The sequence below is a fragment of the Ptiloglossa arizonensis genome, chromosome 7, assembly GCF_051014685.1.
Source record: "Ptiloglossa arizonensis isolate GNS036 chromosome 7, iyPtiAriz1_principal, whole genome shotgun sequence".
Classification (NCBI taxonomy): domain Eukaryota; kingdom Metazoa; phylum Arthropoda; class Insecta; order Hymenoptera; family Colletidae; genus Ptiloglossa; species Ptiloglossa arizonensis.
In genome coordinates, this window is record NC_135054.1 from 19856405 (window position 1) to 19881539 (window position 25135).

General features: G+C 42.4%; 3 protein-coding genes across 10 annotated transcripts in view; 2 read left to right on the plus strand and 1 right to left on the minus strand.

The window, feature by feature from the left end:
* The first annotated feature begins 3017 nt into the window (after window positions 1-3017).
* Window positions 3018-15062, plus strand: LOC143149010 (uncharacterized). 6 transcript variants are annotated; one of them, XM_076315962.1, is made up of 9 exons: window positions 3018-3051; window positions 4585-4725; window positions 5179-5310; window positions 5776-5856; window positions 6013-6240; window positions 7341-7544; window positions 7624-7818; window positions 8097-9358; window positions 9549-15062. In XM_076315962.1, exons 2-9 carry the CDS (start codon window positions 4705-4707, stop codon window positions 10150-10152), a joined length of 2727 nt encoding a protein of 908 aa, XP_076172077.1. In that variant the 5' UTR covers window positions 3018-3051; window positions 4585-4704; the 3' UTR covers window positions 10153-15062. The 6 variants fall into 6 exon arrangements, with proteins under 6 accessions (XP_076172077.1, XP_076172075.1, XP_076172076.1 ...); XM_076315960.1 differs by having other exon boundaries at window positions 3034-3340; XM_076315961.1 differs by having other exon boundaries at window positions 3034-4725.
* A 174-nt stretch (window positions 15063-15236) lies between these two features.
* LOC143149012 (Golgi resident protein GCP60) lies at window positions 15237-18214 on the minus strand. Its single transcript, XM_076315967.1, has 5 exons — window positions 17590-18214; window positions 17299-17529; window positions 15958-17015; window positions 15822-15881; window positions 15237-15725 (listed from the first exon to the last, which is right to left on the minus strand). The coding sequence occupies exons 2-5, from the start codon at window positions 17480-17482 to the stop codon at window positions 15624-15626; spliced, it is 1404 nt and encodes a 467-aa protein (XP_076172082.1). The 5' UTR covers window positions 17483-17529; window positions 17590-18214; the 3' UTR covers window positions 15237-15623.
* Window positions 18215-18489: 275 nt separating this feature from the next.
* Fdl (fused lobes) overlaps window positions 18490-25135 on the plus strand; it is a 34271-nt gene continuing 27625 nt past the window's right edge. For 2 of the 3 annotated variants that reach the window (XM_076315579.1, XM_076315581.1), the window contains exon 1: window positions 18491-18971. The gene's annotated coding sequence lies outside the window, so the exon portion shown is untranslated. Of the gene's footprint in view, window positions 18972-25135 lie in introns of all 3 variants that reach the window. The other variant, XM_076315580.1, reaches the window with a different exon arrangement.

Here is a 25135-nt window from a genome sequence, read left to right on the forward strand (position 1 = left end):
CGACGAATTACCGAACTGTACGATCCTGCAAAGAAACGAAAATTAATTAACGGTGAACAGTATCGGGGAAAATTAAAAAGGACGAACAGTGTCCTAAAAAATCGATCGACCGATCCTTGGACCAGAGCTTCGTATTCATTTTTTCGATGCTTTTCAAATGTTAAATTACTAGTGGTAACGGTGTCTAATAAGTAGTTTACATCGGTGACGTTATCGGTAACGAACGAGTTTACTTACTCGAAAGTTTAGAGGCTGAGTAGAATTTTAAGATTACAATTGTTATCCGCTACTCTACCATTCTTTGTGTTTACAACTTTATTTATCCTAGGGAAACAAGAGCTCGTTAGAAACTATCGGCAAGTAGTATTTGTACCGTACGTGGCCAGACAGCGAGACTAGGTATTATTCGAGCAGGAGTATTATTGATACAAGACCATTATTATTCCCGTCACGGTGTTCCAAGAGAGGATCCTTTCTCCCGATTCGACGATGTATCACATTTTCCATTTACCGGTGATCGAGACGAACGTTCACAGGTTTATTTACAACTGGAAGTGAACAGCGAAGAGTCACAGCTGTTACAATGTTCCCCGCTCGATGGGTAACGATACATCGGTTGTACTTCATCCTTTCGCGAGAACGAGCTGCGTTAACATTGATCGCTCGTTTAAACTGTAATGCAGTCGTAAATCATTTTCGTCGGTACGGCGTTTAATCTCCACCGACGCGATCCACAAGTCACGTCCGCACGCGTGAAAACGGATATCGTTGTAGATCGTTATCGGGGACCCATTATCCCGTTTGCGGATCGATTGTTCGCGGTATAACCGACGTTACAAAACATTGCCGATTCGTTTCGCGAAAACAAACTCGCGATCTCTAACGCGTGGCAAATTCGTTGAAACAGAGGCGATAAAACGCGTGTATCGATACGTATCCGTTTAATATCGCTCGAAAATTTCCCGATCTCTTTCATCGAAGCGCGAAATCTATTTTCGCGTCGCGTCGAACCGGTGGGTTTCATTCGGAAGAGTATTTACACATGAAAACAGAACGAACGAGAAAAAAAAACTCACAATTATATCGCAGAGAGACAACATCGATATAATCGGGCGCTGTACAAGGGTGAATGTAACGCGTTTATCGACAAAAAGAATGGATATTTCCGAACGAGGATTTAATTAATCGCCGACAATGTGCAAACACGAAGATCGAGAAATTAATACCCGATGTGTATTCCCTGGCGCTGTGTCGCGCCAGTTTTACGAATTCAATTCCACCGGCGTAGATATTCCTACGGATAACGTAACGGCGAACGTGTCCCGCGCCCCACCGTGGCCCGTAATAAAATTTAATCCCGGAAGCTTTTAAATTTTTTTCAAAGGGGCCGAGTTAACTCTGCTCCCTCCCGCCGCCCGATAATTTTCATCGTTAACTCGGCAGTCTATAGTTTACGCCACGCGTCGCCCCTTTAATTACATCGAGTTGCTCTCTTACTGAAATCGCGCGATCAGACGTCACGGAACAATTACAACGTATTTGGTAACGATGTGAGTTGTTTCAACGGGCTCGGTTAACGAGACATTTTTCAAATTAAATATTAAATAAATTGTATCGCAACGTGGGTGGAGTGTTGTTTGAATTCCCATCAGTTTCGTCGTTTCGTGCGGCGAACGTTTAAAAGAACTTTTTTAATTGCTCTCACCGGTGAAGATAGCGAAAATTGAACGACAAAGAGCGTGGGTGTAACGCGAAATAAAAATTGGGGACGTTGGTAATTATCGATACAACGTTGTTCGAGGCAAATTCTTCTTGGATTGAAAAGAAAATATTGAAATTAATATTATTGTTGTGTACTTTAACGTACGAAATGCTACTGTTTCAAAGCTTCCTTCTCGACGAATAAAAGAAAATATTGCAGAATTCTATTCGCCCGGAGTTGTCAATATACCCCAAAGGCCACAAAGACCGATAAAATGAACCTTGTTTCCTTCCTCCAGGACCTTGAACTTTCAATCCCTCGAGATGTTTGACTATAAACAAAATATTAGAATCGATTAAGATTATTGTGTACTTTCATCTACGAATCACTACTGTTTCAAATCTTCCTGCTCGACGAATAAAAGAAAAATACTACAGAATTCTACTCTCATGGAGTTATCAATAAACCCCAAAGACCCCAAAGACCGATAAAATGAACCTTGTTTCTTCCCTCCAAGGCCTTGAGCTTTCAATCCCTCGAGATACTATCGTGTACTTTCATCTACGAACCACTACTGTTACAAATCTTCCTTCTCGACAATTAAAAAAAAAAGTACTAGAGAATTCTATTCTCACGGGATTATCAGTATTTCCCAAAGACCACAAAGATCGATAAAATGAACCTTGTTTCTTTCCTCTAGAACCTTGAGTTTTCAAATCTTCCTTCTCGACAATTAAAAAAAATACTACAGAATTCTATTCTCATGGAGTTATCAATACACCCCAAAGATCGATAAAACGAACCTTGTTTCTTTTCTCCAAGACCTTGAGCTTTCAATCCCTCGAGATACTATCGTGTACATTCATCTATGAATCACTACTGTTCCAAATCTTCCTTCTCGACAAATAAAAAGAAAAGTACTACAGAATTCTACTCCCACGGAGTTATCGATATACCCCAAAGACCGATAAAATGAACCTTGTTTCCTTCCTCCCAGGACCTTGAGCTTTCAATCCCTCGAGATACCCAAGTGTAAAAAAAAAACAGAAAAATATTCCCCGAAGCGATGTAAAGCGACTCGTAGAAAGTCCCGATCGTCGTCCTGGTCGCGCAGGACGGTGGATGAATGGGCGAGCGAGGACAAAGGCGGGCCACTCGAGGACGCAGGAACGCGGAAGCGGGCGCAGACGCGGGAACTCGTCGGTACGAGGAGGGCGCCGACGCCGACGTCGCCGCCGCCGCCACCGCCGTCGCTCGTGGACGTCAGTAGAGATGCCGCGTCCGCGTATACGGTGTATCGACGGCGCCAGTTAGCCCGTGGGGTAGCTTCGGGGTGGATCCAGCCGAAAGTACGGAGCGAGTGGGGCGCGTCAGGACGCGGGGGACGTTCGCGCGAGACGACGGTGCCTCCTCGACTTCCGCTCGACACGTTCGAAATCGGGTTTAAATCGTCGTGGTAGCGAAGCGTGCGAAACATCCAGATTTTCACGAAGAACGCGGGACACAGGTCTCGCGAGTGTCCCGGCCCTACGCGTTCACTTTATCGCGCGATCGTGAATCGAAAAACCAGGATCCGTCGGGAGTGCGTCGTGAGACGAGAATGTCGGTGTTACGCGCCCGTGACCAAAGTACCGCCAAGTACGATAAGTAGAGAACGCTGTTCGACGATTATCAGAGGGGTTGTCCCTTTCGTTGCACCCTCCGATCGATTTTATTCCTCGCCTTGGGGGATGAACGATTCGCCGCGACGCGGGACGCGAACAATGCCGCCTTCGAGCGGTTAACCTTTCAGCGGGACAACGACGAGGCAAACATCGTCCAGCCGGGGAAAAGGATTTTTTTTCTTTTTTTTCTTTTTCTTTTTAAGAGACCCTTAAAATTGGACCATTATCGCGGAGATCGTCCTTTCGCGAGCCGCGGATAGATCGATCGAGATCGTTTAATAGCAAGGTGCCCGCGCGAGTATCTACACACCCCCACCCCCCTAGAGCTTTCGAGTTTAAACAGACCGGGGACAACGATGCTCGAGAGACGCGACTCGAGGACCCCTTGGATAACGTTGGATAGAGAGAATTCGTTGAACGTTGCGAAATTGTGAAGTCGAAGAAGGGATTGGGTAGTGTACTTGGTGCTGTACGGGGTTTCGTGTCTCGAGGGATCCGGGATACGTGCTGGAATTGTTTGTTTTTATTGTCTTTATGCGGGCTAGTTCGGGCGAGGTTTTCGAGCACAGTTGAAAGTATCGTCGAAAATTTGTTTTTCATTCGAGTCGTCGGAAATTATTTCAGTAAATTTTCGTACCTCCCTAGATACCGTTGAACTTTGAAAGAAAGATATTGCAATATGGTGGTTTACGTTTCAAACTCGAGATTGAGAAATCAATTTGAAGATCGGTGAATAACGATTGAGTAGTTTCATAATTTCGGTTACAATTGTTTCCACACGAGTCTCTGCTCGTTTTACAACGATCGCCTCGAAGGATATTTTGTGTTTTTTTCGTAATTTATCTGACTTCGAACGCGAACCATTTTAGAACGCTTTTTTTTTCGTCTTCGAAACTTCGAGTTTCGTGAAATTCCAATTCGAGTTCCCCGAGTTGAAATTCGACGATCGTTCGTAAACGAATTTCGCGGCATTATCGACGCGTGCGACGCTAATCGAGGGTTATTATTTCACCGAGCGTGTTCAGCCGTCCCGTTGGGTATGAAAAGAGATTTTAATTGCTACAATATCGTTATCTTCCCGTACAATGACGCCGACGCGATGTAATTCCTTTAATTACCAAGGGTCGCTCTCGGTCCATCGCGTTCGAAAGCCAACGTCCCCCACGACTCTCGCTCGCGGCCAGGGCAAATATCGTAATTAAATTCTTACGATCGCAGCACAAAGGCTGATGCCCGGAAAACGAAGCGGACCAAGAAACATCCGTGAAATGGAAAAGCTCCCGTCTCGACCCTAGAAACCGTTCAAACGTTCCCGGAAGCGGCTCAATAACTTCAACGATGAATCGAGGAAACGAAGAAGTACGCACTCCGACTCTCATTTTTTCACGAAAATATTCAATCGCCACTACCGCACGTTAATTCTCGTATTCGACTGCCTCGACTTCGTTTCTCGAAGCGTTTCAAGTTCCATGAAAAGTGATTTAAATAATTCTCTCGCTCCGTTCGTTGTACTATCGGACGTATCGACCGTGAAACTGACAAGAAGTCATCGTTTTATTGGTCACCGTTCGACGAATATCGAGAAGAGAGTACTATCGGCGCGTAAAGAATTAAAAATGAATGCACAGCCACTTGGGACCTCTTACCCGATAATTGAGTCGCGAGTATTTTTATTTCGGTTCGTCTACGTCGGTACATTGCCCCCCTTTTTGATTCTATTCACCGGTTTTGCAAAATCGTCGGTTTGTTCCTTTCATTTTCATCGCTTCGTGGGTAACAGTATTTAATTGTTTTGTGACAATGTGTCTACAGCAACGACCGATCCCTCAAACGATTTGCGGGGCTTTGCAAAAGGATCCGAATTGCAAGTGTTTGGTACTTTCGGTGTTAATATACGGATGCCTTGCCGCAGTGACGTGGTGTAAATGCGCGAATGTCACCAAGGTACGTCGCCTTCCTCTGCATTACGGAGTTCCTCGTTGAATAACATCGGGTTACATCGTAAGTTCGAACATCCAGCGTACCTTTATCCAGCTACCATCGATTTTTGATTCCCCCGGCGATGGACGGATAGTTTTAGCGGTATTTTTAGTATCGACGCGCGTACCCGATGCGGCACTATTTTAAATATGCAGCATTTTCGGCGATCACTTATTCAAGATCCACGAACGGGACGTTTCGTTGCTCGGTGATCGTTTTACCACGGATCGAAATCGATCGCCGTAGTCTCTCGCGAACCACTCGACGTTCGATCTTCACGGATAAATCGTTCGCGAAACTCGTACGAAAATCGAAGCAACGTAAAGCAATATTCGGTATCGAAACGACGAGCGATTTCCGTAACGAACCAACTGGAAGTTGGGAATGAAGCAATTTTATCGGAAATAGGATCTTTTTTTTTCTTCGTAGGTCGTAATAAACTTTTCGAGGTACCCGATTAGAAGCACGAGACACGTGTCTCCCTGCGACGATGGTTACATTTACATTCCCGTAAGTATGCGACCACGAAATGAGAATAATTGAACGTTTTCGAAAGAAAAAATCTATATACATATATATCGAACCGTGAAACGAGGGGAGGAAACACCGTGACGAAGAAACAATTACGATCGTCGATATTCGTGACGATTATCGATCTTCTTTCAGATGGCGTTCATGGGAATGCTGTACCTGGTTTACCTCGTGGAGTGTTATCACTCGCCGATCAGAATCGATCTATTGCACGCGGAGAGCCAGGATAACATTCTATCGAAGCTGTTGCAACTGAAGTCCGCCCAGCCCACCATTTGGTGGAAAGCCGTCTCGTATCACTACGTGCGCAGAAAACGTCAAATTACCCGGTACAGAAACGGAGACAATTACACTACGACGCAGGTAACGCATAGCGCGCAACGTGCAACGCATATCTCGTAATCCAGACGAAAGGAAATCGCGGGATGGTAAATCGTCGATACGCTTCGCGCGAGCTGACCGAGCGTGTTGCGAGGATAGATGGCCCATTTTCTTCAACGAGACTCTCTAACACTTTCCTGTCTATCTACCGAGACGTCTGAATGTGAAACTTTTTTATTTAACCGCCCACTCCGCAATCTATTCCACGTTAGCCTATAGTACGAAGAAATAATAATATTGGATTGTTCGGAAAGCCGTTTCGTTTTTTTTTTCGTAGGGAATGAAACACGATTTTTTCAGAGTGTATGAACATTTTATTAAATCATATAGTCTACATTTTGGAAAACGATATGACTTTCCGAACAATCCGATATTATACCGGAGAGACTACACTTTCGTTGAGGGACTTTCTCTGTTCTATCGATGAATGTTCTATCATGTAGATTTGAAATCTACACTTATTCCTTGAAAGATCATTGGAATCGTTTATAATCCGAAGGAAGAATAAACTGGGAAGACGTCTCGTCGCTCACCCTGATCGAGAGACTTCCTTCCCCCAATTTATCGAACGATTTGATATTCGATACTGGACGATTACCAGTCGAAAGAATCCACTCGGTGTCGAAATGCGAGCTTTAGAAAGTTCGATGTTCGTATACATTTTAAATAAAAATGATCGAACACCGATGGATAATGTTCCGAGTAGACTATCCCCTTGAGAGCATCCGATCAGAGAAGTAAACGGGGGAAGAGTTGCCATAAACGGGATGAGAGACGCAGGATCTCCCAAGTTGATTCTATTGATTCTAATAACTTACGACAAAGTTCCGTTTCCTGATGAAAATTACACGATCGTTGAAAATTTAGTAGTTCTACTTTCTGAGAGGGTGCTGTTGAAATTCTAAACAGTAGTTAGATGCACGTTGTACAGCTGCTTCACGAATCTGATGCTTCTGACTCCAGCTTGCGACCACTTCGAACTCGAACTTACTATCCACGAGCTACCACGAATGAATCTTTTCTCTTCAATGGTCCATCTTTCCTCGATCTACCTCCCTTTCTGACGACCTACGTTTCCCCAGGTATACTACGAGAGGGTAAACACCCACGCAGCGACGTCCTTCTACTACTACGACTACTGCGGCGTAAAGGACATCAGCAAGGACCTGGTACTGAACCCGAAAGTGCCCATCACGAAGATCATTCTCAGCAAAGGGTTCGCGTTCTCGAACATGAGATCAGCGACGGAGTTCGAGGAGGCCAGGTCGCGGTTCTTCGCAGAGCAAGTACGAACAGACTCGATACAGCTGAACTTGTGATACTCTCTTTCGTGGTTAACCGATCGACGTGAATTGTTCTTTCAAGGAGCTAAGGGACGACTACATGGAGATGAGGGAAGGCCTCGATCTCGGATACAACCCCAATCCCACGACCCTGGTGGCTATCCTTGGGAATCCATGGTTCACGAATCGCTACGTGTACTGGTGCTTCAGCATTCTGTTGCTCAGCTGGCCTCTGAGAGTGATCATAGAGTACAAAACGCAGTACGCGGACTATCAGGTAAGAGGAATCGATCTATCCGAGTTAAGTAAGAAGAACCGTCTCGACAGCATTACGAGGTCTTTATCCGGACAACTACTTGCAGGAATAAATATGTAAACGGTCGATAACATTGAACATAGATTTGTGTCCGATGCCTAGGGAATCCTAGGTTCGTGAGGCCTCCAGGCAACTGTCCTCTCTGAATTTAAAACGACGACTCTGTCTATTAGATCCCCACACTTGTTAAAAATCCCCCTGTCGAGGCTGGAAGTGACCAAGAATAAACCTGTCCACAGATCACGAAATTATTCGGCATCAACTACGACACGCCAAGCGGAAGCGAACCGATACACGCGTCCATGAGCCAACAGACCATCAGCCAGCCGGGCTCGTACATGCTGGCCCCGAGTTACAGCGAGGCGCTTCTGATGGACCCGGTGCCCGATCAAAGACCTCCCGAGATCCAAGAACCGAGCATAGAGGAAATGGTGCCGAGTTACTCGGAAGCGTTGCTCTATCAGCGAGCCGAGCAAGGCTGCAGCCTGATCGAGGACGTCAGCTTCAACAGCGAGGACTCTGTTCGTCGATACGATTGTGCCTGTCCGTGTCACTCCGTTCCCTCCATCACCGAGATCAGAACACCGGAGTGCTCTGTGCACAACGACGGACAACGGAACGACGTCACCGGGCAACCGTCGATAGAAACGATCATCGAGATACATCCAGTGCCCTGCACCTCGGTGAGCCAAACCGAGACCGGTAAATGCGGGAGTTGCGGGAAATTCTTGGTCAAGGCGCAACTGGAGAACGAATCCGTAAGAGCGGAGCCAGGTACTAGTTCCGAGACGGTCAGGAGCGTCAGAAGAGTGACGTCAAGCGGTGTGATGCCGCGTGATATGTCCGAGCCAAACCTCAGGTGTCGATCGGAGATGATAGAGGACGACACGAAGTTCCTTCGTTTGAACGGGCAGAGTTTGTGGAACATTCTCGAGAACGATCAAGAGGAGGAGACAGGTAGCGAGGACGCGACCGAGGAGACCAATCGGAGCAAGTTCAGCGCTCCTACGTCCCGTGCGAAGTTCAGGTTCTCACTTTGCTCGCTAGACGAGACCACATCACGGTCCGGAGAAGTCGTGGACGTGAGCAGGGGAGCGATACCCAAGAGAACGATCGGACGGAGCAGAGTAATCGCGAACCCGATGCCAATTACCAACGAGACGTCCACGTTGCCAAACTCGAAGACCTACTTCTGTCTGAAGTCGATTCTCAAGCAGAACAAGAGGAGGTACACACTGATCTCCGCGCGGGAGCTTCAGAACATGTCCAACCGAGAGAACGGGCAGCCGGATAATCGTTGCGCGGCACGAGCTTCCTATCACGAAGGTTACACTCCTATCTACGCGTCGACGAGCAACGACGAGGAAAGGTGCAACGTGTTCTCGCGATCCAGGGAGAGCTTGGACAGCATGTTCGGCAGGAGGAGGAAACAGTTGCTGGAATGCTTGTCCACGGACAAGAACGAGGATAACTCTGCGGGCTCGAAACGAGACAGTAACAGGTGAGTAGACTCGTTCCAAGGGTCGTGTTCCTTGCGAAGTTGTTTGTTGAACTTCAACGACAGAAACGACCCAAGAGTGAACGACCCTGTTCGAGAGAACGTCTCGAGTTCCTAGTACGGAGGCTTTGAATCTAAAATTCTGGTATCCGCTAAGTATCGTTTCCTTATCGAAACTGTGATCTACCCCCAGGACCTTGATCTTCGCGAGTCCAATTCAAGAAGTATGCCCCGGTGATCCGTTCGGTGGGAAGGACGTGATCCGCACCAGACAAGAGGTCGATTCCACACCAACGGAGGAGTCACAGGGGCACACGGTACTGACGCACCTGGGACGATCGTTGGCCTGCGACCGAAAGGGATCCCGACGTAGGTACCAAGACTCTCGCAGGCAACGTAACTCGGACACTTCTCATCCATCCTCTTTCTCTTGTTCGCTCGATCGTCAACACCCCTATCCGTACGCGTTCTCAGCGTCTACGGACGCCATGGACGGCGTCGCCTTTGACAAGAGTCAAACGTCCAAAGTCTACCAACACGGTACATCGTTCCCACCGTACGAGGGTACGAGCTCCATGCGGAACAGGACGTTCCCCGATCAACCGATCGTTAATCGGGTCGTCACTGAGAACGTCACCAAGCCGGTGAGCCGAGAGCTGACACGTTCGCTGACCGAGAGACGAACGAGACCAACTCGAAACGACCCCGCGATTCGTCGAAGCTTCACCGGCAGGGTCGAGGACTACAGAACGGAGAACAGCAAATGGTCGAACTTGAACATGGAGACCTCGTTATAACGAAGGGGACACTCACGGACGCAGTCTAACGTAATTGTAAATATCCGTCCTTACGATTTTCACGGTTCAAGTTTATGTACATACGGCGTAAATACGATTCACTAGCATCGAGCCGGGCTATTGCCCCGCTGAACGTGCCGCCTTTTGCTTAACGCGAACATTTTTTGACGGTAGATCATGGTTGTTTAGGTAACAAGTCGCATCCGTTCACGTAACGGAGAGAGCACGAGCGCGTGGGACGCTATCGATGTTGCCAATGGAGATTAAGCTCGTTCCTCGTTAAGAGGTCGCGTTCAATCCCTCGATAAAACGTACCGCGCGCGTATCGGTTGTAACATGCGAGATAAACATTTCTGTTCCTTGTTGCGTCTTCGTGGGATTGTCGTCGATGAATATATTTTCGATCTTCGTACTTCTGAGAGGAACTTAGGTAACTTAGGTAACTTAGAGGCAATTTCAAGCAGGTATGGAACAGATCAGGTAGGGTTCTAGGTCTTTGAATCGTCCCCTTTGTTCTCGTTCCACTTGTCTCTCGTATTTTAATAACCATTTACGTAAGGAATATATATTCCAGATATAATTGTGTTTGGTGTCATTTTCATCGGGAGAATGGATAATTCTCTCGCGAAAGTACGAAAGATGTCGAAGTTTTTAGGTTGCATTCGATGGTTGTTACACCGATATCCGTGGAGCGTCGCTTAGAAGCTCGGTAATCTAGCGAAAAGTCGATTCCAAGAACAGTTCGCTACCATCCCTCGTTAAGGAGTTTCGAGCGGAGCTGTGCGCGTTTTAACGAGGGATCGACGTACAAAGTATCCCTGGGAAGGTTACTCCTTTGAGAAAACCCTTAAACACGGTTTCTATTCGATCGCGAATACAATTGATTCGGCGTCAATTATGCGCACATCCGTATAGCAAGTAAGCTTCACTCGCCGGTGATTAGGGGGGTTTTGAGACGAAATTCGAGAAAGAAAACGCGTAGAATTATTTGCACAAAGTTGCAGGCATTGGCCGCTTTTAAACGTTTGCGTCGACAACGAACGTTACGTTCTTTAAGCGGGGTAAGTCGAGGTTCAAACGTTCTCGCTTGTTTCTGTTGTTTGAACAATTCAAATTCGCGCAAAAGGTACCGGTTCTGTTAATTTGACGTATTTGAAATTTAAAATCCATTCGACGATCCATATCGAGAATTTTCGATGCTCGAAGTAAGCAATGTTTTTTCTTTTTTATCTTACAACCGAGGTTCAAAGATCCTCTAATTCAACGATACGTTTTCTTTGTCGTGTCGTGCCTCGAAACCCTTTCCAGCGGATAATTTACGATCTCACGTTTAACATCTTACATACACACACATACACACACACACACTGAGCCGCGGTCGTGGGCTTTCAAACAATTTTATGCTTGCAGCGCTGCAAATTTTCGGATAAACATCAATTGCCTTCTATTGTTATGCAATTCGTCGATGGTCGATTCGAGTCGTTCGAACGAGTTGCTGGACGAATTTGGATCTAGTTATCTTCTATCAGACGGAGAAATTTCGCTAGTTTCTCGAGTACGATTAATCACGATTCTGATTAAAAAACGATGAAATTATTTGTCGTGACGAACGAATATTCTCGCGACGTTCGCGAATTCGTATAGTTGCGCGAAAAGATTTTCATGAAATTCGACTTACGACCAAATCAACTCAACGACTCCACACGATGAAATATATTGACCCTCAACGATAACTGCTAGGGATTAGGTCAATTTAACCTCCCCCAACCCTTTCCCCGAAACAGAAAGGTAAAAATTTGCCAAAAACTTCCGCGTACATTGTCCAATAAACGAAAACAGAAGATCCGGTGCGCAATAGAATTGATCGTTGCAACCGATTGGACACAGTTTGAAACAAGTTGGTGACGGTTTGACCACGCTGTAATGGTCGAGGGTTAATATCGTTACGAAAAAACTAATGCATCGAATGATCGCCAGTGTCAATTTGTACATGAACATGAAATTTATAAAAAGTCATTCGCTCAAGTGCAAGCAGAGAACATAGATTTTACACGATAAGCCAAAGAAATCATATGGAAAATCTGCAGCAAAAACGAATTGAAAGTCTTCGCTTGTCCGTGCATAGATACGAAAATATACAATATATATATTTTTGTCTACACGTTTGCTAGCGCGAAAGCTCTAACCGAAAACGTCAGATTCATGCGCATAAAATAAAATCGTATTCCGACCGTTTTTACTGGTCTCTCGAGATTTCGACCGAGAACTTTGTATTATTAGACGATATATACATATACATAAATATATACTACTATTATATATATATAAATATAAATATATATATACATATTACTGCGGAGACGAAAAACGCACCGTTATGCTTTTAGGGAAATATTTTTCATATACTCGGAACATGTGTATCGATGCCAATTGTTGATCGTGATAATCATTGATAGAAGATATTAAGCTAACGATCGTTGTGATCGTGGTATGATTGAGATTTGAAATCTATGATCGACGGAGATGGTCTCAGAAACGGATTATAATTCTTTTTCAAAATTCGTAAGTGTGTACAGGGTGATCCGTTTTAATCTGTAAGCGGATATATTTCGGAAAGTACGTTCGATTGAAGAAAAAACTGAACGTGTTGAAAGATCGAAAGGGGAGCTCGTGATCGTGCGAAGATCGATTTCGTAATAATTGAAAGTAAACGACAAAAATTTTTTAAATTTTTTATCCAATATGAAAACAATTATCGGTCAATTTTCGAGAGCTTCCCAACGACACTTCGATGAGAAATAAATCTTATGTATTTCCGAGACCGTGAGAACGAAATTCAAAATTAAATTGGGCTGTCTATATATAGAACCCTCGTGTGTAACGAGCTTCGTGAAAATGAAAGATTATGGTAGCCAACTGGTGGTGAGTGGATAACGATAAATATCGATACTAATAATTATTAACGTGTTTTAATTTCTTAATAATAAAAATAGTAGAATTTATTATCTATTTATATTATTGTACGATTAGAGCACGATCGATGATTATTAATTGATAATCTTTCGCCGTTGTGCAACAATGTGAACACGTAGTGTTTGCAAGAATGAAAAATCTTAATTATACCACGATATAATTCTTATGTATAGTAAGTAAAAATCAGGATTCTGGAATCCGTACTATGGGCATATGTGTGTGTACGTGCAACTCAACAGTCATTTTCGTAATCTCTTGCTCTCAACAAGCGCAACAATTAATCAAATACGATACAGGTACAGTCTCCACTTCCTTCGAATTCGATATTTTTTTTTTTTTTTTTATTTTTTATTACCAGAATCATAATTAGTACACTGTTCAAAGTTTTACATTCATTGTTTCTATGTATGAAAAAAATCGTAATTTAATACTCGAAAAGTCACGAAATTAATTTCCATTTTAAATTAAGGTCGAAAGCGAATAAATAATGGTTGTATACTTAAAAATGCGCCCGATCTGTGCGCTAATTACGATGAAAGTCAAATTTCCCATCGAGTAACGAGATTTACGAGAGAAAAAAAACGCGATATCTCACTTAGATAAAGTCTTTTTAGGATTTTTCAAACTGCAAATACGCTCCGACTCGTACGAGCATTTGCATTTCACGTTTTTCTAACGAACAGATCGTCGTGACGATGATCGCGAGCGACTCGATCGTATTTTCAGCGCCAAATTCGTATGCGACAGAATGACACAGACCCATAGAGCCGAGCCGCTGCATAGAAGTAGACGTTGCAATTTGTTGAACGACGAGCGACGAAGCATGTGATACCAGAAACTCGATACTCACGATAACCGTTTAAGTGTTAAAGCATCTCAGGTTAACACGCGCGAATTACTCTTTAAGTTTTACGTGTAAAATGAATAACGTATGGCAAATTTTTTATTCTGCGTATAATAGAATTTTTGATAGACATGTCTATAACGGACTCTGATCTGCAGGGACACTTTCCGTAATTACGGATCCACTGACGCAAGTGATGCAACAACTGTTAACATCGAACATTCAAATAACGGCTGAATTCTTTTCGAAATTCAAAACGATATTTAACGAATTAGAATTGGATTTATCAATTCTCCAGATCGAATCGCACAGATCTTAGAAGGATTAGAGTTTTCATCGAACTCGTTACGTATTTACCAGTTCGCGTCGTGCGTTAATTTTGAAAGTGTCTCTTCTAACGAACCACTCGAGCCTGTAACATTCGAAGAATCATCGATCCGTAGCCGCATAGAAGTAAAAGTTTAGGCTTTAAGAATTTATCGAAAATTTCGGAGTCGAATACGCGAATAAAAGATCGACGAATTCAAATTTGAACAATCGAAGAACGTTTACGGATAGAAACGGGTCTAAGACTAAATTAACATAATACCAGGGTCGATTTGAATTCCACTTTGTTAGGAATTTTCGATCGATTAATTAAAAACTAATAATGTGAAAATTTTGGCTATTGCGAAAGAAAATTGCACGCCGGCAGGAATTTTGCTGTTATCGCTTAATGTTCTTGCAAATTATTCGCGCGATGTATTTAAAGTCTCGACATACAACGGAATCCTCGTTGCCGTGCAATATTAATAACAAAAAAAACCCATGCCGTCTCAGAAAAGTGCTCTTCTAAATAAAATTGTTATTATAGGGCGAATTGTCTATTATTATGCGATAATTGGACACGCGTTTGTATGCGATACGTACACGCATATTTGTTCGCGTAAAAAGCCTGTAAGTGTATACTGCTGCGTATGTAATTATTACTATTATTATTATTAACGACGATATACAAATCATTCCTGTAAAAAAAAAAAAAAGAAAACGATATGGTTATAGTACAATAAACGTTGACACGAAAATGGAAAGTGTCTCCCTAAAGTTCTCGAGATTTCGGTTTTTCTTTTTGCATGTGAAATTATGGTTAGTAAATTAAACATTTGAGTATTTTTCGAGTTTGAATGTATTTTTCAAAAACGTGGGACAATATTAATAAAAGTATAAGATACAGTCGTGAGTGAAATAATAACAAAGGTAGACTAAAATCTGATTGCAGAAAACAATATTACGCATAGACTTACCGATATATTATTGGCATAATATACAATTGAGAACGACACTAATATATCGTACACAAAGAAATTCTTTGAGACGTGTATAGTATTATTACTGACATTTATACATTTTGTTTGTTTGCTTATAAACATTCATGGGAAAGGGAACAATAGGAACCTTTTCTTTACTTGTGCCCACTTTCTTGTCGTATGAAACAATAAAGTGTCTTAACATAATTATAATAAGTATATTTTTTTAAGCGAATACTTCGCTTGATGTTTACAGAAATAAGATATAGGACTCTTCGTTTAGTTGGACTAGCAGTATCGGCAGACCATCGCATTCGGCTAGTTCTTAACGGTTGTACGTTCAGTAAATCGCCGTAATTTTAGTAAAGCTAATTTTTCACATAGCCATTCTGGGTGTAATAAACTCGGTAATAAAGCGTTTTGCTTCGCCAAAGTGAATATGAATTGTCGAATTTAAGAAGATACACGCCCTGCAATAAAAAATAATACAAAAATACCATTAGGTCGAAAGTACGTGTGTTATATTATTTGAAAATTTTTGGTTTTCAAAAGAATTCATTACCCACCTGTCCCGGATATCTATGACTTCCAGCATATATTTCTTCTTGAGAATCCCTCCTATATACCTATTAAGAACAATACAAAAGCATGAAATTACCAATAATAAATATATTTTATATTATTAAAGTGTATTATGCTTACAGGTACTACCACACTTATAGGTGGTGATGGTGGTTTATAATTAGGCTGAATGCTACCATTCATCGCTCCAGTTTCCAAATCTTCTCTTGAAACATAATCATCCTCTTCCTCGTTTTCATCCTCGGATTCACTAATATGTACCGACACTTGATTCGATTCTGGTTTTGACCACTCAAAATATACTCCAAAACCAATATCATAACCATCTGTTGCAAACTCCCAAAACAAACAAGAGCCATCCTTGTGCGTTGGTACCCTAACAGTCACTATCTCTCCATGTCCGACTTTAATAACCGCGTCGCCAGCTTCTCTCCTAATGGTTTCCTTAAATTCATCCACACCTTCTCTCGTCCACATTTCTGCAGGAGCTATAGGTGGCCAATCCTCTGGTTGCTCATCTGAGTCTTCTTCGTTTAACAATGCAGTTTCATCTGTTTCTTTCTGCTCTTCCTCTTGAGTATTTTCAGTCGTAGCATTGTTTGCTTCTGGAGTTTGGTCTTCTATGACTAATTGATTTTGACGCAACTGTTGCATGTATTGATGATAGTGTTGTTCTTGTAATTGCCTTATTAATATGCCTTGCTGCTCTGGATTTCCAGGATATTGTTGTTCTGCATACATTTTAAATTGATAATACGTTTGTTGATTTAAGGCATCCTGAATTTGTCTCCTTTGTAATTCCTCTTTTAATTGTATTTCTTCGTTTATCTTTTTTTGTTCGTCTAACTCTTTCAGTCTTCTTTCTTCTTCCAATTTTCTTGCTTCGTCTTCCATTTTCAATCGTAATTTTTCCTCGATATCTCTTCTTTGTGCTTCCACAACTGTTCTGAATAAGGGGCACAATTTATCCAATAAAGCTATAAATCCTTCCATTGCCTGTTCTCTGGATATATCTCCTAAATTTTGCCATGCTAAACGTCTGTCTCTTCCGATCACATCCAATACACCTAAATGTGGTGCATTCTCTGCTGTACATTTCCCATGCGTTACTTGTTGGGTAAAAGCAACCAATCTTAGTTTGTCTACATAAGACAGATGAACTGCTTTCCCTTCCTTTTCTATAATAATTATACATTCGCGTAACATCGCATCAACGATAAAAGAATATAATTTTGTATGTATTCGCTGTTCAAGTCGTACAAAATGAATAACATTAAAATCAGCACAGTGATTACCAATGAAGTTCTCGTAATATTCTATACTTCAAATTTTCAACGTATTCCGTAAATATAATACAACAATATGATAATACGAATTTACGTGTACATGTTTTTTTTTTACACAACACAAAGAATTGAACAGTGAGATTATTCTAGTAACCTGTCAATACGACTGACTCACCTTTATAGAAATTTACTGCCATTTTATACAATTCTCGTGTTTCAAAACCCCAAAGACGAGGCTCCGATCTTCCCTCGCTTTCCGTGTCATCTTCATTATTCACCGATTCATCCGCAGATATTGCTAATTGTTCGATTTTCCTCTCTTCCGAGGAAATGTCACCATTGGTGCCCGCCATTTGCATTTGCACTGACACGTTAATTACTTGCTACGTGTCTTACCCTTATGCCTCTAAATGCGACGAATAATTGAAACAATTCCAAAATCATTGTGAAAACAAAGTATGTTTACCAAAAATGTATCATGCCGAGATGATCCTTTTCTGACAGCGCTCGTTGTGTATAACGTTAATGGCCGAAAATCGTCTCTTTATTGGTCGACTGCCACATCGTAAGATCCGGCGTACGAGAATAACAGTCGAAACAATTTCGATAAATCGATTATTATATTTTTTATGAACGTGAAATGTAAAAAATACAGCACCGTGTTATTTATATTCTTCTGTAGTCCTACGCATTATTCCCACACTATTCTTCAATTATAGTATTATATTGTCTTTTCCATTTTCTTTTCATGCGGTAAACCGGCTTTTCAGTAGGTAACTGTTTTAACTATACACGCGAAATCTCTGGATGTATTAAAGACGCAATACACTATTTCTTGAGAAAACTACATTTTATGTATAGAAGATTTTGCAATCTTATTTCTTCTATTTAAAGAACGAATCTATTCCAATCGGTTGGCGCGTATAACGCGTTTAGTTTTCAGTTAGAATTCGTTACACTTTTGGTAATATTGTTAATCGGTTCTTGTAAGCCGCGAGATCGCAAAGTTCGCACGAAATCATTTATTATGAATAAACAAACACACGTCTTTCTATGTAGGTCGCGTCCATTTTCATGAAATGCCGAGAAACTAACGCTGTATCGTCGGAAAGAATGGAGCGCATTATTCGCAGAAAACGATCAAAGATCGTCAGTTGGTTGCTTCATCGGTAACGTCAAACATGACAAGAGACCGATAACGGACCCCTGGAAATCCACCCCCACCGTTTCTCGTCATAAATCGAAAATTTTTACTACACATTCGACGTATACGCACGCATTCCCCACCCACGTTTCCATTCATAAGGTTCAATTAAAGCTCACCGACGGCGCAATTAGTTGCCGCGAGCGCCGTCAGATGGCCGAGTAGTCGGGAGCAACACGTTCAGTCGGCGGGCGAGAGTCGCGAGTGTGTGTTCTCGTCGGTGCGGAGCGTCGCTTATCTCGGCGAAGGAAGCGTTATGTAGAGGCGCGGGAGAGGCAAAAGCGTACGGACGCTTTCGATTCCGAGGGATCTCGTCGAACGTGACGGACACATGCGTACGCAACGAACTATGCGTTACCGAGACGAATCTCTGTGGTGCCACTGAAAAAACGAGTTGGACCGCGCGCGCGCGGGCGCGGCAAATCGTGCCTCTTTCGTGTTTTCGACATGGCTGGGATATACCGTTATCTGTGAAGTTTTTTTTTTCCCTATCGTCGGTCTCGATGTCTCCCTCGAAGCCTCAGTCGAAGGGTTGATTCCGCGAGCGCGGCACGAATCAATCAGCGGACGGTACATGGAACTTTACTCGCGGAGAGGGTTACGCGGATCTGGCAAGTGAGGAAGCGGTCCTGCTGCAAGGTTAGGTGAGTTCTTTCACGATCCGGCTCCGCTTATATCGTCCCGTACGGCGTATTTAACGTCTTCGCGCGGCTCCATTGATTTTTGAACGCGTTTTCCGGCCGGATTCTCGCCCTGTCAGACCGCGATACGTTATTTGTCATTTTTGTTGTCCTGTCAATGCAGACCGGAGCAGGCTCCGTGTATGCACGAGCGCGGAACAAAGGCGTAACCTATTTATATGTTCGCTGCATCATACGCTGGCACCTACGTGCACATCTTTGTGAAACACAAAACGCCAGTTCACTAGGACGATCGCTTTCGAAGAATTGACTTGTGATTTCGTGTGCGAGGGTCCGTGCACCCGGCACCGTAACAACGACGCAACGAATCTCCGAACCTTTAAAGATTTAAAGACTGACACGAATCGATGTTTAAATGCGGAGTGATTACCGCTCATCTGTTCGAAGTCTTGTGGAAGAGCTAGGGCGCGCTATAGGTATACATACCTCGTACCTCCTTTACGTCATTGGTGTTCTACGTTACATTGTAGCACGGTCTTAATATTTTGTTTACTTTCTACGAGTGTTCCTGCGTACGATTGAAACGACGTATGTAAACAGAGAAGGACAAGGGTGACAGGACAATTATGAGAATAATATTGGTTAGGAGCGCGAGAAAAACAAATTGGAAAGCGGCTGTTACCTCTCGTCTTTGTTATGTATTCTTCTTCGTAACTGTTCCATTCAATTTCAATTCGAATAGAAATTAAAAATACCCGTTAATCGACGCATTAATATGAATTTCGCCAATTACATTCCGTAGATCGATATCTCTTCGCTGGAATTATTCATAGAAATTAAAAATTATAATTTCCCCTACGCAAACATATTTTCAACGAAAGTTACAGTAATCACAATTTCGTAAATTAGACGTAACACGTTTATCGAAACGAAGATGGAGCTAATTGTATCGAATTAGCCGAAATTTTATTTTTCGTTCGGAAGGTATCAGAATCGTACATATATATATCTCCTTTTGTCAGCGTTTCGATTCACTCTCCTACGAATGTAAAACTTTTCTCGAATAACGTCGAATCGTATATTCCTCTTCGAAGCGCTGAAAACGGAATCTCGTTGCGTAATCGCCAATTCAAGATGATTATTACGTTCTTCGAGGCTCGGGTAATGAAAATTTTAAACCGTATGCACGACCGTTTTCAAACGGCGCTGCTGCATCAACATTTTTTTCATTATCTGATTAATGAACGCTCGTCTCTAAGCCGCCAGGAGAATATCGTCGTTAATTTAATTTGAATGCAGGTGAAATCTGGGTTAGTTCCAGATTAGAATCGGATTAAAATTAAGGCAAGACCCCCCACCAACGTCCCCGCCACGGGGGACGGGTTCTTTTCTTCGGAATTATTTGTGTTGATTTTATCGATCGAAGCTACTAAATATGGCGATATATTCTCATTCACGCGATATTTTAACCGAGAAAGATTCTTTTTACCATCTGTTGACGCAATACGAGTCTTCGACATTAATGGTATTCCGTTTATGCATTACACTTTGCTACTACGATCATCTTTGTTAATTTATACACAAACTTTAACACAGACAGATAAAATTGATATTCGTGTACAATTTTCGAACGAAATTAATCTTCTCAAATCGCTCGTAGAATAAAAATTAAAATTTGAACGAACGTGAAATATTTCACGAGCTAGTAAAAGTTTATCTCGTTCGAATTTAACATCGAAAACATACGTTTTACTTATATATATATATAAAAAAAAATATCGAATAAAAGATAAACATCTTTCACGCGTTTGAAAATCATAATTTGAAATTTAGAAGGAAATATTTCGACAAAAATAGAATTCTTCGATAGAATGAATCTCCGTGAGTAATTGTTTATATTCGTCGGTCTATCGATCGAATCGATATTCACCGTCTCTGAACGCTAGTGTACGCGTAAGATTCTGTGCATCGAAAATTGTGAAAGTGCATCGGAGTAATTTCCAATGGTCTACCGGGTGGCAGTATTGTCTTGGAACGGTTTTAATAATGGCGCACGAGACGCGATGTCTGCCGTGCGTGCAGCACAAGGAAGCTGCACGATGAGTAGTACAATTAACAGGCCTTTTGTATCGTTCAAGGTTTCGAGGGCAATGAAATAGAGCACGGTATCTGAAGAGCGTACTTGCTCGGCCTTATTAAACGTGTCCGTGTATAATAAAAACTTTGACGTAAAAAAAAAACACCGACGATACGGCAGCTCCGCGGCTCGTTGTTTGTTAGCTCTGTTACGCAAATACGATAAATTCGCTAACGTTCATCTGGAGCGATACGCGGTCGAGAGAGAGAGAGAGTGAGAGAGAGAGGGGACAAAAATAAAAGAAAAAAAAAGAAGAGAGAAAAAAACAACACGGAGCAGTGTCGATGAGTTTATCATCGCGACGATATATCATTTTGATGATGTTTTAATGGCTTTAAATTGTGTACCTTTCTCATCGGCGTTTGATTTATCGTTGCAACTGCACTTGCAGCGATTTCACGTGTTTCTTTGAACGTGGTCCTAGAAACGAGAGAACCGTTGCAATCGAAGACGAAAGCGGCGAGAAGTTTTTCGTAGATCGTTTCGACGAAGTTTCGAAGTACATCGAACGATTTGTTCCACGATCGATACTTTCAATCGAACGTTTACGATCGATCGTTTGATATTCTCGAATTGAATCGATCGCGTTATTTTTCATCTTCGAAGCGATTCGTCGTCTCGGCTTCGAGTGTTTATCTAAGTGCATTGTTTTTTTTCTTTTTTTTTTCTTTTCTTTTCTTCTTTTTAACGTAAGAACTCTGCCACTATCCAAAAGAGAAATAAGTAATTTTATCTCTGCCCTGACGTATCGTTTGATAAAGTATTAATAACCATTACTATGTTGCGTTTCGTCTTCGCGAAGATGAGAATCATATTGTTGCGCGTAACATCGAATAACAATGTAAACAGAGAGGAATATATATTAAAACAACGATCGTTGTCCAACGTACGAGCGTTCGTTAAATTGTACAGTCAAATGCGTAATTTTCTCGGTCGAGTGTAGCGCAGTCGAGGATAATAATTATAACGATAATATTTTATCGACGAAGTAGAATATTCTCGCTGGTAGGAATAAAATTTCTCCTCGCTTCGAACTCCATGGATTTGCAATGGTGGATCGACTGGTTGAAATTCGTCTGGAAAGAGCACGTGGGAGACATTAATTGCGATAAAAATCGCAATACGCGCGCAAGGTCGCGGAGGTTTATTTTTCTCATGTTAAATCGCACGTGCAACGAGGAAATTGTCTAGTTTAATTGCTATAATTTTGTACGCCTCGTTTCGGCGTGCACGGACATTAAAATAATTGCATGCGCGTGTGTGTATTCGTTATTATCGTTTTCGCTATTTCATTTCGAGGACGTACGGTGACTCGTGTTCAGGCCCGAGACAATGTTCGCGAGTGCATGCGTGTACCATTGTCTTCCACGGTATCGCTCGCCAAACGGGCACACTCGGAACGAATCGGTTATTTGTTCGCGGAAAATTGAAATATGTAACCGGTGTATCCGTACGAGTTTCCATTCGGTCGAGATTTAATCGCGCGCGTTAAATCTCTATTACTTAGTACGTTTAATCAAATATTCGCGCTCACGCACAAGGTATGGAAGTTTTTCTTCGATTCTCCGTGCACGTTCCACATGAACGAGACGTTTCGTCGTCCGTTGACGAAACTACGAGAATTCGTATTCATATTTCATATTTTTTCTTTTGGAAACATTTCTTTTCTCCAACGAATCGATTCTTTTTTCTTTTAGCTCGGAGTCACGGATCGAAAGATCCGCGAGAAAGTTATCCAGGTTACCGTTTCGTCGTTCGTTGACGAAACAATGAGAATTCGTATTCAAATTTCATATTTTCCCCATTAGAAACATTTCTTTTCTCATCGATTTTTTTTCTTTTCGCTCGGAGTCACGGATCGAAAGATCCGCGAGAAAGTTATCCAGAGTACCGTGTTTGGAAATTCGCGACACAGGGAGCGGATCCCTCGCGAAAAAAACGAATCGAAAACCTAGGATGAAATTTTCTCGCGCGGTGCTTCGTTTACGAGAGAATCGACATTGAATACACGCGGGGCACTCGGATCGAGTGGGCGCACGTACCCCGAACACTTTCAACATCGATTTTCTCGAAAACGGTGCCTCGTACGAAGAAACTACGTCCCGTGATTTCGGTTCATTTTTTCGCGAGTGATTCAATGCACGGTCGCGTTCAAAATTCGCGAAACGACCAGGTGAACGAAACACGATTCGATTGCGTCAACGACCGTAAACGCGATGAATCCCGTTTGTTCGAATATTTCGATGTTCTACTTGAACACGTTATCGCGTTAGACGCGTTCTCGAACGAGGACGGACAAGTGCAAAGTGTAAGTTGCACCCACACGTAGTCCCCTTAACTGAAAATATCCCATTAAGCGTAAGGGGGAGAAACGGGGGTAACGGGACGGAAGTCTTTGAACGGGCAGACGGGGTCTTCTTGTTCGTCGGTAAGCCCTAAATCCTGTGTCGTTGTAAAAACACGTTGATTATCTTGTCGAGCGGCAGTCAACGCCGATTATAACTCGAACGGTGGCACCATTAGGAGACAAGGCCAATTAATCGAAACACACCGCGCTGATGTTTATAATGCGTTGGGAATTAAACGAGCGAAGGCGGCCCCCGGTTGACACGATTCGCGCCTCGTCGATGTTACGTGTTTACTTTGAACCGTTTCTTTTTTTCTCTTTTAATTTTTTTTTCTTTCTTTCTTTCATTTTTTTTTTCTTTTTTTTTCGCACACACGTCGCGCGACACGTTTCATTTATCTCGACCACTTTAAACACCGTTACTTTCGGCGGTACGCGCGAACACGTCGCGTGGAAATCATTCCCGTCGAAAAGAAAAGAATTACGATCGGCGTTGTTTCATCACGGTTCGTCTCTTTACGAGTTCAACGGCGTATATATTTTTCTTAACGTGTTGTCGTAGCTGAGAAAACAATTGAATTCGCGTAATCGTGTATTTTCTTTCGCGTTTTAATGTATCTCGAGTACGAGGACGATTCGAAAACGATTCGAAAAAACAAACTCGTTTCGCGAAACGTATTTACAGATTCGTAGTTCCCCTCGATACGTATTGTGTCCCGATCGGGACCGATTTCGTTAAATGTTTCATTCGCGAATGCTTCGTATGAAATATTTTATTCTACGTATCGCTCGGTTGTGATCCACTTTCGTCACAGTTGCGCGGAAATCGCTAAACCATTTACGAGGGTCGTTCGAAAAGTTTCGACCCCCTTTTTCCAACAGAGAAGGTGGAAAATTATTATACAACGGTATAAAAGTTTTCTACTTTCGATTACGAAGTTTCGCGAGCCCCGAGCGAAATAACGTGGCTCCTCGTAAATAGTCTCATTGAATAAATCTCGCGTTCCCTCGCGAAGAATTTTATTTTATAAACGAACACACGTTCCCTTTGTGTCGAAGTTTAAATAACGAGACGGTGTATTCAATTCGGTTTAATTAAATCTCGCGAGTAGTATTTGTCCCGTCGTATTCGGTGAATTGTAAAGCGATTGTGTACATTGTGCTGTTAAAAAAATACTTTTTTTCTTCAAATTATTAAAACCTTGCAACAAAGTCTGCAATCGTTTCAAAGTTACGTTTCTTTATCCGAGACCCGTGACTACGTCACATCGGTAAATAAAAGAAAAATATGTGCTTCTTTATCGTTAATATTAATGTTCACGGCGAACGTACAAATTAACTTATTTTTCGTAACGACTCGCAGGCAGTAACGATTGATGCGAATACATTTATTAATCTTACGCTAATTTTACATACTATTCACCGATAACTCGAAAATATTACAATTTCCATGTGTTTGTTGTCCGAAGCGTAAAAAAATATCGGAAAAGAAGGAAAAAAATTCCAAATTGATCGGTAGGTTTATAATCAACGGCGTTAAAGTGGCAATTTACATGCTCGTAATCATAATTATAACGAGCTATTTAAGCTGGTTGATACGTCTCGATTGAAATATTGTCGAACGCGAGACGAAAATTCCAGAACGAATTTCTTTCGTTTTGTCGAGTCTGTTTCAATGTTTTG